At 40.9% G+C, this 16,299-nt stretch overlaps 1 protein-coding gene across 2 annotated transcripts in view; it reads right to left on the bottom strand.

Annotated features, from left to right (window-relative positions):
• lig1 (ligase I, DNA, ATP-dependent) overlaps positions 1–13,767 on the bottom strand; it is a 74,150-nt gene extending 60,383 nt beyond the window's left edge. For both annotated transcript variants that reach the window (XM_039816638.1, XM_039816639.1), the window contains exons 1-3: positions 13,597–13,767; positions 12,820–12,888; positions 6,486–6,669 (exon numbers count right to left, since the gene is read on the bottom strand). In XM_039816638.1, the coding sequence (XP_039672572.1) occupies positions 6,486–6,669; positions 12,820–12,888; positions 13,597–13,613 (270 nt within the window). In that variant the 5' untranslated portion in view covers positions 13,614–13,767. The remainder of the gene's footprint in view (positions 1–6,485; positions 6,670–12,819; positions 12,889–13,596) is intronic.
• Positions 13,768–16,299: the final 2,532 nt, after the last annotated feature.

Here is a 16,299-nt window from a genome sequence, read left to right as displayed (position 1 = left end):
TACGCCAGAAATCCGGCACCAGGCCCGAGTACTTTAAGCCCTGCGTTAGTTAGAGCTGGTTCCTCTCATACGATTGGTAGGTGAAATCAATATCGAAAATATTAAACCGCATGCAAGTTCCCTTTTTTTTTTTTTTTTTTTTTTCTCCTTTCTTTTTTCTCACGGCTGCACGCCGGAGATCCGGCACGGTGCCGGAATACTTTAAGCCAGGGGTCTCAAACTCGCGGCCCGCGGGCCAATTGTGGCCCGTGGGACGATAGTTTGTGGCCCCCGCCTTAATATGAAAGTTTAATATTAGTGCAGCCCGCGAGTTTGATATGTATGGTACTTTACAGTGTTGTGTGCGGAGCTGAATGAACCTACCAATCACGGTGGGGTATATGGCTCTCGGGGGCGGGACATCGGCCGGGCTTGATGCAAGCAGAGAAACATTCCTCAATGAGTCAAAGTTACAGCAGCTTTGCCATGGAGTGTTTTCTTCTGTGCCTGGCTGGCTGCCTCGTTTCTATTGGGCACAGGCGGACATTCGCCCCAGCGCGCTGCATTCACAACACTTCACTTTTCTTAAGTTGCTGCCCAGCGCGACATGATGGATGGATGCATAGGATACATACATGCATACATACATGCATACAAAAGGGTTAAATTGGGCCGGGGCTCTCCGGGGCTCAGCCCCGAAACATAAGCCTGCTCGTTTGTCCGGATGTGCCTGCTTGCAGTCTAAATATGTCACAAAAAATTTGATGAAAGTGATGCTTTTGAAAACATGATATTTGAATGATGATGATACATGAATAAATGAATTGTTTTTGAAATGGCATGTCTATTTTGTGTCGGAGGAGCTGAGATGAGAACAATCAGAACACGGCAACAACCCTCCCAGAACTGCAGACAGTTCACCGCTGCGGGTCAACTACATAACGCCAAAGTGTCTACGTCGGTAGGATTAACAGATAAAATGCCTTCTCCTAAAGCTAAAAACCCTGTTCGCAGCGGTGGAAGCTCGGTGCTCAGCCGCTACGAGTTCATGTCGCTGACCAAGCCATGGGACCGGTCCTCGCTGTCGCATCTCCGCCAGTGGTAGGGCTCCAAGCCGGCCACGGCTCGCCTCCGAGCATCGGAGAGCCCCTCTCGGTACCGTGTGTGTGTGTGTGTGTGTGTGTGTGTGTGTGTGTGTGTGTGTGTGTGTGTGTGTGTGTGTGTGTGTGTGTGTGTAAGTAAAGAGAGAGAATGGGAGAAGAAGTTTGTGTGATGTGGACCTGGGGCCTGTTGCACAAAAGCAAGATAAGGCAGGGGGATCCTCCCACACCGCGCAGCGGACTCTAAAAGCGGACTTTTAGCATCAATAACGACGACAATGGCACCTGATCAAACGTCCTTTTTTTACCAAATGGGAGTGAGAATGTGTTGGAATGCCACAAAGCTTCTTAATCATTTTATTTTGGGGCTGTCACACAAAAAAAAACATGAATAATAACAGGCTACATTGTTTTACAGATATGCTTACAGTGTGTATTGAAGTCACTTCTTTTTCAAGTTTTTGTCCAGTCATGCTTGTTCTGTATGAACATTAATTGTAGAAAGATATTTAGAATTAGACAGCTTATGGAGATTTGTGCATATGGTTGTAAAACATATTCTCGCATGAATAAGCTATATGAATAAGCTTTGAAATTAAGCCTAGTCCTTATAAATTTCCCAGGAACAAGAATACCCTCTGCTCACTTTTAAGGCGAAGTAGACTAAATAATAATACATTTCATTTATATAGTGCTTTACAGGCTACTCAAAGACACTTTACAGTAAAACCAGCACATTTAGCGCATAAAAACAGATACAGCAATAAAACCAACACATAAAACAAGCATATTAAAGCAATTAAAATGTGGAGTGACTAAGTAGATTTTTTTTAAATCCATACGTATTTAGTCGGTCCGCTATTGTCTGTTGGGCTTTTTTTTCCGTTTCATAACAGCCGTATTTCCCTTTTTGCATATTATATGTTTCACCTCCTCGTAAATTTCCATTAGAAGCTGCTGCTCAGCGGGTGAAACATATGCTGCACACGTCTTTTCCATTTCTGCATCAGTAAATCTGTGATCGATACCATGGTCTATTTAAGAAAGCCGTGAACGTGCACTTATCCCAGCTATCTACTCCTGGCTTGACATAGCTTCACCTACTTATCCTGGCTCAGCAAACGTGCAACCGATTAAGCCGCGATGAGTGGATCACACTAAGTCAAGCTGCGCTTTTTCACTTATCCTGGATTTCTTTATTCTACTTTTGTGCAACAGGCCCCAGGTCACCACAGACCCAAATCTTCTCAGCTGTTGCTACTGTCATGCTGCACTGTCTCTTCATGTGGCACATTATGTTTGGCACATTGTATGGGTCACTTCTTATATCATAACAAGGTAATACAGTGTGTAATCAAGTGATGACTGATTAACAGTAATGTAAATGCTAAATGCCCTAATACCTGTTTATACTACAACAATGCAGAGTATAGGACCTTAACCTTGCAGTTTTGACTCAAGACTCAAGACTCAATTTCTCCATTTCTTTGCACAAAACTCTCCAGAAAGTGCCATTTAACGGTTTAGTTTTCAATTCTTTTTCCCTGGGGGGTATACCCCCGGACCCCCGTAGAAAGAGCCCCCCCACATAACAAATCCCAATTTGTTAACCTGTATATAAGTGTGTGTGTGTGTGTGTGTGTGTGTGTGTGTGTATGTGTATGTGTATGTGTATATATATATATATATATATATATATATATATATATATATATATATATATATATATATATATATATTTATACACACACGTCAATGGCACTTACAGTGTTAATATGAGGTCTCTCTCTCTGACAAAATAAATCAAAGTGATGCGTACGTGGCGGGATAAAAGTTTGAGACCCCTGCTTTAAGCCCTGCAACCGTCTTGGGCGAGGCCAAGTGCTGGACAGAGCAACGGTGCCTCTGCAAAATAAGGGAGATGCAGTGAAAGACCATGATCGATTATTGCCTAATGATGTTGATTTTCCGGTCGCTGCTTTTATTGTTTTTACCTTTGCTTGTCTGCTGTGTTCAGACTCCATTATATTTAAGAAGTGTCTTTTTTAAGAGCAGGTACAATAAAAAGGGAAGTTCATATATATCTGACTGCTTGAATTTGTCGATGAAAACCATGTGTAGTAATATATAATAATACTGAAAACTTGACTCATCGTTAGAGGTGTTGAAATTAATCAAACAATCGATGCATCGGGATTAGGGTTGGGTACCGAAACTCTGTGCCAATAGGGAACCGGTGCCGATGTAAACGGTAGTAACGAGACCGAATAAGAACGAAAGTTTCGGTGCCTCATTTCGGTGCTTGACTTTACACTACACCTGACAGCATGTAACGTTAGCCTACCTTTAGCTAGCTGCAGCTGGATTAAACACCGGTAAAATGCTGACAGCTAACGTTAAACAGTGTAAAGTGTGACTGTATTTCACTGTGGAGGACTTCAACAGCGGGATGTAACAGTCTGCAATGCAGCGCAGCAGCAGCTGCCGTTGTCGCAATTCATAGATATACAGTATGTTTATATGGTCGGAATTAAACAACACAGACGGTGCGTTCACTTCGCGGCCGCTGCCGTTGTCGGAATTAACACAGACGGTGCGTTCACTTGCAGCTGCCGTTGTCGGAATTAAACAACACAGACGGTGCATTCACTTAAAACAGGTAGCCTCGTGGTGCATTCACAGTAATTGTAAAATACCCTTTTCCCATCTGGGGTTCAACAGCAATTTACTGGTGAAATAAGTTATTGTTATAGTTATTATTAAATCTTTAATTTTGACCATGGCCTTAGCAATAAACAAGTCACTGACTGTTTTTTACTACCCTTATTTTTTTTCTTCTTTTTTTTTTTTACTTTATTGAAAAGTACCGGTTCAGGCACCGGCACCATTTTAAAAGTATCGATTTAGCACCGGAATCAAAAAAAACGATACCCAACCCTAATCCGGATGCGGACATGGACGATGCTGCATCGATGCAGTGGCCCATCATAGTCGATTATAACGCAATGACGTCGCTCGTTAATTTTCCGGCCGCGGCATAAATATTCAAATAAAAATAACATTCTCAATAGCCTAACCCATTTCACTCACACACTCACCACACCACCCACACACACACACACACACACACACACACACACACACACACACACACACACACACACACACGAATAGTTAGTTTGGCGACAATCTAAGTGGAATAACGAAGCTGAAGCGGTGTAGCTACACTGCGGCACTTTTCTTGTCTAACAGCAGTGGTTTAGAACAAACGTTGTGCTAGTGTGCCTGGCTAAAGTTGGAGCTAACTGACTAGCTAAAGTTGGAGCTAAGGGCGGAGAGTTGCTGATTCGGAGGACGACGATTTTGGACTGGAGAGGACGACAGCGTGTTTCCCTGCTGTAGCTGGTGACTGGTTTTCGTGTTTGAGCTGTGTTTCTTGGACTAACAGCTAACTGTAAGTTGAATTTCTGTGCGTTTGCTTCACTGAAGATAACGTCCTGCTGCACGTCCACATGAGCTACCATCCGGTCCGCAACTTTTCTTTTTCTTTTTCCTCTCGGCGTGTGTGGGTATGTGTGGTTGGGTAGGTGTGTGTTAACACAGTGGTTGAATAGGGTTTGAGTAAGTTTTACATTGAAACTGCCGTAAGGAGGAATCATTTTGTGTAGCTGGAGTGTTTTAAGTGGAAACTGATAGAGAAACGGGTAAGGGGGTAGTTGTGTGTAATATCATTTGAAGAAATATTGCAGTTAGCATATTTGAAAGGTGTGATTTGTGTTTTTTTTTTTTTGTTATTCAATCTAACGGCTAAACATTATTTGTACATTTAAGTTATTGTTCAGTAAACAATACCTTTTTTGTTAGAGTTGTCTGGGGTCAGTTATTCCAATATAGCACAATAGATTTGCAGGTTAAAAGTAGGATGGTATATGACTAATCCAAAATAGGTAAACCTTCGTGGTAGCTACTTTAAAGAAATGAACCCAAACACCTCATCATTCCAGTCTGAAGTTACGTATTGCAGCTTGGGCATTGCACTTGATAATGCAAGTTTGTCAAGTCAAATATCCTATATGGCTTAAAGAGAAAAATGTTTTTGACGCATCATGATATCGAATCGTAATCGAATCAGGAGATCAGTGAAGATTCACACCTCTACTCATCGTGATATTGAATCGATTCAAATTGTTGACAGGATAATCGGAATCTAATTGAATCGTGAGACCAGTGAAGATTCACACCCCTAATGTGTACATTCAAAGGTTGTTTTAGTCGTGCAACAGAAAACTCAGATTGGACAGCTGTCTGGATTTACCCTGCAGAGATCTGAGGAGCAGTTAGTCCTAGACATCCACAGGAGTTTAAAATGCCAACGCAAAGACAAACGGAGGTTACGGACATCCGGGCTAAAAGGAGGGACATCCGGCGGAATTTCCAGCGGTACCGGAGCAATCCCGGAAGTGGAACATCGTGGATATAGACTAGGGTACGAAAAATAAAGTTTTACAATAAAAGAATCTTTCTGCTTGGATCTGGAAAACTTGTGATTAGGCCCTCCAAGTCTCCTTTATTCCTGATTATTGAGACCCAACCTCGAAAATGCTGTCCCCATGAAGTCCTCCATTTGTGATGGGCATTTTGAACATTTTCTTTTTATCGTTTTTACTGACCAACAATAAATCCCCCCAAAAAAAAAGAAAAAAAGAAACATGAATCACCGATGATCACAGTTGCTACGCTACATTTATCTGCTGGTGGAGGTGCTCCGTGTCCAACGCTACAAGAGTGCGTGTATTAGTACCTTGTCACAAAAAAGATATTCAATTACTGAAACCATGTATAAAGTGATGTGGGGTAGGTCATGCTGACAAACACCATGCATCCATCATAATCTCTTTCCTCAAAACAGCAAATAATGAATAATTGCTGACATATTACGCACTAAATGAGCGGGCCGGTTAGGAGGTGTTGATCAAAACAACAGGTGGTGGAGAGCCAGCCAAAGCCCATAATCAGGTCTTTTTCATTATGTGGTTTATTGACAAATTTATTCAACATGGTGATTCACCGTACAATTACTCTGTCTTTATGCGACAGTGTTTTTGCCACTAATGAATAAACAACAGGCCCTGATACGCCTACAGGAGCTCTAACAGTCCTATTAGATTCAGCTTGTGTGGGTACAATGAGATTAAGAACATGTGATGGGTTACACACTGGCAGGTTTCCATTCATGTACATGCGCATGCAGTATCATTTCAAAAAAAAGCTGGATGGAAATGTCAGAATTCGATCAAACTTTATATGCACACAAAAAAAAAAACTCGCTTGAAGAAAAAAAAAAATTTTGATTACAGAGAAGTAACTCTAATGTCCAAAATTTAGGAAATGTAAAGTGGCTTTTACCTTTTCAGTTTTACCAAGAGCTTCTTTGTCTCCATATCCCTTGGTGGCGACTTGCTCTTTAATGACCGGCGCGTCGTCATCATCGCTGTCCAGGATCTGACGGCTGCGTTTGGCAACTTTCTTGGTGACGGGTGAATCAGCCTTCTGAACACCGTTCTGCACCTTGAGAGGGCTTTTCACAGGTCTGAAGAGGAGCACACAAGAAATAAGTAAAGCCATAAGCTTCATTGATATGGTACCGTTTAGGGATAGACCAATTATCGGGCCGTTTTTTGGCAGTTTGCCGATTATCTGCATCGCCGTTTTATTTGCCTGATAACCGATAAAGTTGATGAATTAAAAAGTGCACTACTTTGGCTCGGCTACAGCTCTGTGTCTGTCCCTCTTCTTCTGTTTCACTCACCACTGAGTCTGACTTAATGTCCCGCCCACAACACTATCTGACTATCATTAATTTAATAATTGCTCAAAGCATTTAAACAAGGTTTTGGGTTGGAGTTTGTAACATTCCAAAATCTTAATTTAAAGAGGTTCATTTTCACTCACTGTAAATGCATATCGGTTCCAAAAATCAGTTATCGGTTTCATTAACTACTAATAATCGGTGTTGGTATCAGCTTTGAAAACCCAGTATCTAGTGTAGTAGTACAGTACCCTAGTAGCGTTCAAAAGCACAGCCACAACATTCTATAATATGTATTCTAGTAAGGATCAAGTCAATAGCAAGAGCAGTAGAATACAACAGAGTGTCAGACATATAAAATCACTGCTGAGTGAGTCATAAAAGAGGTCAAAGCAATGACGAAAAGACCATTACATAAAAGCAAGAGTATTAAAGAGGGTTTAAAGACATGCATTAAAGATGATACAGTCTGCAGATAATGAACACTATCATCAAAGCAGCTATGAGATGCGAAACAGAAGTCTCTTTTGATTCTAACTACTACGAAAAGTTGTACTAAGCAACGAAGGTCTAGGATTCAGAGATAATTGCCCATATTCAAGCTGTCAGTTGAAGTTTCAACATAAAAGTATGTTTGAAATTAAGCTGATGCACAGATATGGTTTACTGATGTATCAGAGATTAGGGCCTAACAAAATGAATTGTTTAGTTCCGGTTTCCGACCGACCCTGTCAATTAATGTGCGACCCAAATTTATTTTATGAGCTTGGGGAAGAAATTATACTAATTAAATAAATACACAAATAAAAAGTTTAAGGCGAACTATAATTACATTTTTGTACAGCACTCTTGCGATGCAAGATGCCCGTTTTCCTCCAGCAATGCTGGAAGGGGACCCGATGTCGCAGCAACGGCACTTAACGTTGCCGTGTCCAGTTTTACGGCAGCAGCAGCGTGAGGACGGCGCCTACGACCAGCCCTCACCGGACACGGTGGCCAGCTACAGCGCTACTGCGCCGCGGGGATCTTCAACACGTTAAACAGGGCAGATGAAACCACTCATGAACTATATGTTGCAGTTTAATGTTGTTCAAGAGGATGGCAACGTAGCAAGCAAACACGATCAAAAGAAAGGTAAACACCCTTTAGAGTGCTCTAACGTTACAGCAAGTCCCTGGGGCTCATTGGAGGTGGCTAACAGCAGTGAAGCTAATGACAACTTCACAACACAATTCATTTGGATACAAGCGTTGCATTATGGAAGATAGACGGGATTCTGAACAGCGATGCCCGCGCCACACACACACACACACACACACACACACACACACACACACACACACACACACACACACACACACACACACACACACACACACACACACACACACACACACACACACACACACACACACACACACACACACACACACACACACACACACACACACACACACACACGTTACTTCACGCAGCACATGTAACTGGCTGGAAACGATATCTACAGCTTATACATTATTTACTTCCGCTGGCGCAGATGAACTAACGCTACACTCGTTAACTGTAAGAAGCCTACAATAAACCCTCCATGATTAAAGAGTCAATATTTATCAATAACCACCTACCTGTTCTACAGGCAAATTTAAACATGTAGAAACCCATATTTCAGTCTGCTCTGCATGCGCTGTCCACTCTTGTCCACCGCGCTGTGCAAACAAAGCTCTACTCTGCAAATAGCGACTTTACAAACAAGCTAAAATGAAAGATGTCAGTTTGTAGTCTAACTGTTTCTTAGTTTGCAACGAATCTTGATTTTTGGACAAACTCTTGTAAACGTAGCTGCTATCTAAACGAACCATCCTCTCCGCTGGAGCGGTAAACCTGTGGCTGTATTATAAGACCAAAACAAATACATGTGGCTACTTAATATGCACGTGAATTACATGTTTTCAATTTATCAAGCGACAACTGTACATGTAGTAACAGGTAGGCTATGTTATGAAAATATTGAGTATCCATCGATACTGTAAAGGCAAAAAAAAATCCTACATATCCCTTGCTGCCACAGGGAAAAAAAATAAAAAATAAAATAAATTCCCTATCGACCCATCTGACAACAAACCGGAACCAAACAATTTTTTTTTTTTTTATGCCTAGTCTTCCCGCCCATATTGGCCATTCTGTTTGGGTACAATACAGGTATCTTTGAAGTAGAGCTGGGCGATATGTAGAAAATCAAATATCCTGATATTTTTGACCAAATACGTCGAGAAATGACTAACAGTGCCCGAGTAGCAGTGCTTCGGCTGCAGCCTACTTCCACCCAATATAGTCCCTAGTCAGTATCTGCCTAGGAAATTGTCTAGTCTTAAAGTGATGGTTCGGAGTAATTTCACCCTAGGGTCCTTTGCACCATGACCTCGAGCCAAACACCCCCCCAGAAGCTTTTTTCACCTGGGTCGAACATTGGGAGCGTTAGCGTAGAGTAGCGTTAGCCGCTGAATAGCTTAGCGCAGGGGCTAATGGATCCGAAGTGTCTCTTAACATTACCCCGCTAATAATGCCGAAATGATACCAAACGTCTACAGTAGTACAAATAGGTTATGCTCTCATAAAACGATGGATTGTAAAATTTGTAAGTACACCAGAAGTTTATGTAAATAACACTTGCCTGCTGGCTTCTGCTCTCTGCTGCTGCTGCTGCTGTTACTACCGGGCAGTAAGAGTGCTTAGGGACATCTACAAATTACAACACCGAAAAGAGATGCAACAAAAATATTTATTAATTTAATGATTAAATAAGGTAATGTCTCCAAACTTACCTCAATTATAACTTGTCTCCTGCTAGTTATTCTACAGCACTTACTTTAAAAAATAAGTTAAATTAAAAAATATTTTTGTTGCATCTCTTTTCGGTGTTGTAATTTGTAGATGTCCCTAAGCACTCGTCTTACAGCAGCAACAACAGCAGCAGAGAGCAGAAGCCAGCAGGCAAGTGTTATTTACATAACCTTCTGGTGTACTTACAAACTTTACAATCCATCGTTTTATGAGTGCATAACCTATATATACACTAGTGTAGACCTTTGGTATCATTTCGGGCATTATTAGTGGGGTAATGTTAAGAGACACTTCGGATCCATTAGCCTCTGCGCTAAGCTATTCAGCGGCTAACGCTACTCTACGCTAACTCTCCCAATGTTAGACCCAGGTGAAAAAAGCTTCTGGGGGGGTGTTTGGCTCGAGGTCATGGTGCAAAGGACCCTAGGGTGAAATTACTCCGAACCATCACTTTAATCTGCGTTGCTATTTGTACTTGTTGAAGTAACAAATAGCCACAAGAAGTAATTAGGTTTTGTTTTTGTTGTTGTTGGGTCACTTTTACTCACAACATGCCAACCGGCAACATAGGATTCCATTCACTACGCTAAGCTAAGCTAGTGGCAGGGCTGCCAGACTAAGACAATGCATGCACTGAGACGAAAATGCGTTTGCCCACATATATAAATATAGAAGAGACGGTGAATAACGCTATTTCAACAAACGGTGGCATATTCCTTTAAGAGAGAAATCCGTTTTATGACTGTGGTATAATCTGAAAGAGACTCGCACCAATAACACAAAAGCTGATTGGCTGCAATTTAATTTGCATGTTGGTGGTCGTAATACAGCAAATTATATTTGGACTAGCGAAATAAACAACTACAACACCACGGAATCAAACAAGAGAAATAATTTCAATGAGCATTAGAGGTAACTTTGCATAGACGTAGGAAAATTAATACCCTTTTTAAATTATGTAAGACCTAGAACACAATACTTCAGCGAAATGTAAGACTTCATAAGGCCTAAAATTTTGAAATTCTTTAGACTTTTTAAGACCCCGCAGTAACCCTGAATAGGTCAGAAATTGACTGCTTTGTTTACTGAATGTATTGCTATGATATTTTGATTTAAAGGGGTGATAGAATGATTATATAGGGTAATTCACACTGTTCCTTATGGTCTCCTAATGAGGTATGTAACATTGGTTGGGCTGAAAATGGCCTGGTTGATATTTTATTGGCCCTTATGCATCCCTGTATTTTGGCCCTATTTGTAACAAGAGCTTTTCTTCCAAATATGGTATGGTCATGAATATTTAGATGAGCTGCGCACTGATTAGTTGAGCGAATCCCCCATACACACACATTAGAGACGCGCGCTGATTGGTTGAGCGAATCCCCCATACACACACATTAGAGAAGCGACAGAATCTCATATTCCAAACACTGCAATGTTTCATTACCAAAATCACTTCTGAGACTTTTTTTAATGCGAGAAATCAACTATATAAAGCTCAAATATGGGCCATTTTACGAAAATTGATGGCTAATTGCAAATTTGGTAAGACATGTCGGACTTTATATATATATATATATATATATATATAATTAATTTCTTCACGCCACTTATATAACATCTACCCCAAGGTCTTACAAAGCTAACGTTGTGTTCGTTTTCAATGTAAGGCATTTTTATGAACGTCACTCGTTTTGTTAGGAGGAGCAGCTAGCTAGCTATATGTCCCATTCAATACAATGGGAAAAGATCACTGCTAGCTAGCTACACTTTCGGCATAACTATAGTAGCTATATTTACCGTTTGAATTTCGTCACGGCACTTATATCACAGCTATCCCAAGGTCTTACAAAGCCAATAGGCCAGGCGGCGAGGCAGCGACACAGGCAGCACCGGCCGCTGAACTCTTACACACAGTCGGACAAAAATTGCAATTAGACATAAATTTTCGTAAAATAGCCCATATTTGACCTATACATAGTTGATTTCTTGCATAAAAAAGTTTCAGATGTGAATTTTGTAATGGAATAGCAGAGATCTGCGCGACCTAGATTCAGAAGACTACCTGATCTCAGGTCAGTTGTGTAGCCTATGTAAATGTTGGGGCATCACCGTTCTCTTAATACATCCATGGGCGTGACAAAGGTACAGGTCTTGTGATGCTTACATAAGCTTCCAGCTTTGTTGAGATTTGCCCGTTTTCAGCGGCAGTTTCAAAACATGAGATTTTCATAGTAAAGGGGTGTCAATGGGATTTTGAGCTACTATGTATGTCCTATTTACCCACCGAACTGTCGTTATTCAACTATGACAAGGTAAAAATCGGTAAAGATTCTATCACCCCTTTAACAATGTTAGGCTTTTACAAAATGATACTATAACTTTGGTTAGTGTTTAAGTGTTCAGAGCAGACTGTTGTCTCACCATGTTATATTTTATTTACAGTTTGTCAAATGATATCAAAGACTCTACAACTAAAGATGGCACATTTCAAGCTGCGCCAATGGTATGAAATTGTATATAGCCTACACTTCCTGTCTTATGTGTGGGCGTTGCATCATTTGTAAGTGTAGTGAACGTTGTGCGGATAGATGAAGTTATATTTGCATCATTTAATCATATTTTCTTTTGCCAACATTAAATATTTACACATTTAAACTTGAAGCCATATCTAGCATGACAACATTTTTTTTAATCTGTGGCGTTTGTGAACCTTAGTTGATGATTAGCCTTGTGTCCTGATCTCACAAGAGTTTGTTGCAGAGACAGAAACAGGTCTTTCTCCTTATCTGTCCTTCTGAAAACAAATGGGGTGAAAGAATCGCTCATAATCTGTGTTCCCGTTCACTTCTTCCACTCACCTGACACAGATACGGGAAATGACCGAGTTGGGGCACCTCAGTTATTAATAAACATCCATGGTTCTAAACCCTCTCTGATAATGTCAATCAGATGTTGTAGTCTATGCGCATACACGTGCACCTATGGCAAAAGAGCCCCAATCCATATGTAACAATCCCCAAATCCCAATTTAACCCCTGGTAACAACCTCCTATTCTGTGATTTAAGAAAAAAAAAAAAAGGTTTTACTTTTTCACTGGTCCATCTGTGGATTTCTTCTGCATATCCTTGTCCTTGCACTTGGGCTGAAAGAAGGATCTGATGGAGGAGGAAGAGAACGGTTAACGTTAATGGTTTAAAGTAATACAGTCATTAAAACAGTATATTTTGCCGATGAAAGCTGATGTGTGTGTAACTTTAGGTTAGTGGGCTGGTAAGCTCAACGGTCAGAATTACGTTAACGTTAAGGGCGTAACTAGCTGATGGTCATCTGCTAACTTAGCAGACAAAAGTTAAAGTTAGCGAGTCTTATTTAGCTAACGTTACGTTAGCTTAGTGTTACGGTATTTTTGTCTGGATCTGCTCAAACCTTTCCTTCCGTCGTGTCAAAACAAATAAGCTAGCTAACGGTTAAGGTTCAGTATTAACGTTAAAGTTAGCACACACAGTAAAGTTACGTTATATGACAATAGTTGAGAGTATGGCGTTTCTGAATACCAAGTACGCAGATTGAGATATGTTTCCAATGTTGAGGCAAAAAGTGAATCCCATCAGACGTTGCAGACTAATGCATACTAATGCTAACTTAGTTAGCCCTAAAACACAGCTAATGTTACACCCCTGTAGGCATTTTTAGAACCCTTAACACAACTCACAATACACTTAACTAACGTTAGCTGATGTTAGGTTTAGTTAGTTAACGTTAACTGCAGTCACCAAGCCAAAGATCCTTCTCTGACCAAGCTAAGGCAACCACCAATAGCAGGCTAAATAGAAACAATTCCTAGTTATCAACGTTGTACTTACGCGATGCTCCGCTGCATGTTGTCTTCAAATTCGTCCTTCACCTAATAGATACTAGATTAAGACTAATGGTTAAATTAAAGCACAGGATCCAACATCCACATAAAAATACACCAACTAACTCCCGCGCTGCAGAATGACAAATATTCGGCGCCAAAGTGACATCCCAGCCAAAGATCGTCAAAAAGAAACGCAGAGTCACTCGTTAGCTAAAATCTGAGCCGTTTTCCGTTCTGCAAATTTGGTCATTTTGGATTTTGGTCTAGTCTTGCTAGACTTGGCACCGTGTAAAAAGGAAAAAGTAAACATGTAAGCCCTGACAAACAGTGAAACTGTGATACATACCATACCACCATTGTAATTCACTTATGTAAATGGTAAGGAAGTTCATTATGTTCAGGTGTCTTGATATTGTTTGCAATATTTAAAGATAACATATTGAATACAGAATGTGGTAAACAACAAAACAGCATAAATTAGCCTATGCGTCTAATTAGATGCAATTTAATAATCACATACAATTTAAAAAAAATCTAACCTGGTAAAACCTAAATTACAAAAACATATAATATTGTAATAACATGACAACGTTTATTTAAAATAAATACATAAACCATGTTAACCCATATATTATAGTTTTACCAGTAAACTGATATGGAATTAGGGTGCCGTAACAGAGTGATACATCTGATTTTTTAACACATCTCTGCTCTGACACTTTCCCGGGAAAAGCTGTGTTGTGAAAAATGTGTGGGATGCCCAGCCTGCTACTGCCCCCTACTGTGTCGGAGTGCAAACTGCAGACATCAGCGCCTGGTCCTGATGCTGCAAAGAAGACATGAAGGCTCCAGGGTTTCCCCCAGAAAAGTGGTTTTGCCCGGTTGCAAGTGTCTTTTTTTGACGAGGGCCCGGCTGGGGCCAGTCTCTTGATTGATGGCAGCATTAATGGAGAGCCCAATAGTTTCTGCGATAACAGAATCATGGATGGAATTGCGAAATTGAGAATTTAAAGGAACACGCCGACTTATTGGGACTTTAGTTTATTCACCGTATCCCCCCGAATTAGATACATACCCTACATACCGCCGTGCGTGTCGTAACTTTGTCTGACGCACCCACCGCCTTAGCACAGATCATACCTGTCAAGTTTTGGATTTAAAAATAAGGGAAATTTTCCGGCGCCCACCGCGACCAGTCCCACCCCCCCAACCAAGCTCCAGTATCCCTTACATTTTAAGACAGGTGTACAAGAAAGCTAAAATCACCACTTGATGCAGAATGCTGAAAACATTTACAATTTAAAACATTGCTTATCTTTACGTTTACATTTTATTTTCATTCCACACATTCTTTTAATTTCATGCTTATCTTTTACAGTTTTTCTTTTCATTTCACATAACTTTTCTTTACTCTTTTAGTGAGTTATTGTACAAATTTGTTGCAGACTTTGCATAAGACTGTTTTGGAAGGAGTTTATTTTGTTTTGGAAGGAGTGTATTAGTGGGCTGGGCCAGAGTAGTTCATTTTACATGAGAGTAGAGCGCAGACAGTTCTGTTGTCTAACGTCATCCTATTCTCTGTAACAATCTTTCGTACCATGCTAAACACCCTTTCTCAACTTGCATTACTATGGGGAATACATAGTAAAGCCTTCATAAGTTTTGGCAGCGCACCGTCTCTGTCGTAGTGTCCATCTTCCCTCTGTTTTTTTTTCTTTTTTTTCCCCGCGTTGTCACTCATCATCTGACCTCACACACTAACCTCGCGTCAACTGCCACCTACAGTACCTGTAGTAGGCATAGATATATGCTGTAGTAGGCTACTGCCTACTGCAAGTTATCGCGAGGCTAGTGACAGAGCTCAGATTGGGAATGTTTTTTTTTTTACTCCGCTCGGGCCCGGGCTATTATTATTTTTTAATAACGCAGGTTAAAATACGGGAGATTTACGGGAAAATACTAATACGGGAGGACGGCGGGAAAGAAGGGTAAAATACGTGACTTTCCCGGCCAAAACGGGATACTTGACAGGTATGGCACAGATCCTGGAGGTAACCGGCTCCATGTAGCCTACTGCTCCCAATAACGCCGACATTTTCTCGCAGCATCTGAGAAGCCCCATGGTGAGGAGCGGAGAGTTCGCCTGGATTTCGCTTTGGAGTAATATCACTCCGCCCAAGTAGCAGAAGTAGCAGTGCTTCGCCTTCTGAGAATATAGTTCCCAGTATGTATACGGTTAGAATATGGCTGTCTCATGTGACGTTGTTATTTGTACACGCTGTGTCTATACAAATCACATCATGTAAATAGGAAAATGTTGGCATTATTTTGTCACTTATTGGGAGCAGTAGGCTAGTTGGAGCCGGTTACCTCCAGGATCTGTGCTAAGCTAGGCTAGCGGTGGGTGCGTCAGACAAAGTTACGACACGCACGAAGATGAGAAGGGTATGTATGGACTTATCTAACTCTGGGGGATACGGTGAATAAGCTAAAGTCTCAATAAGTCGGCGTGTTCCTTTAAAAAAACAAAATACAGATTCCATAGGGCCCTACATTAAGTCAGTGCTAAAAGCTAACTGGAGATTTTAAAATATGACCGTGTCAAAGTTTCCAACAGAGCCACCCCACTGTAACTGTAGTTTAAAAGAACGTCTTAAAAATACATTAAAAAACTAAATCTCAGTGGCTTAGGCCTGGTGGGCCACCA

The sequence above is a fragment of the Perca fluviatilis genome, chromosome 11 (genome assembly GCF_010015445.1).
Source record: "Perca fluviatilis chromosome 11, GENO_Pfluv_1.0, whole genome shotgun sequence".
Taxonomy (NCBI): Eukaryota; Metazoa; Chordata; class Actinopteri; order Perciformes; family Percidae; genus Perca; species Perca fluviatilis.
The sequence above is the reverse complement of the archived record's forward strand: the minus strand, read 5'-3'. Positions and strand labels throughout refer to the sequence as shown.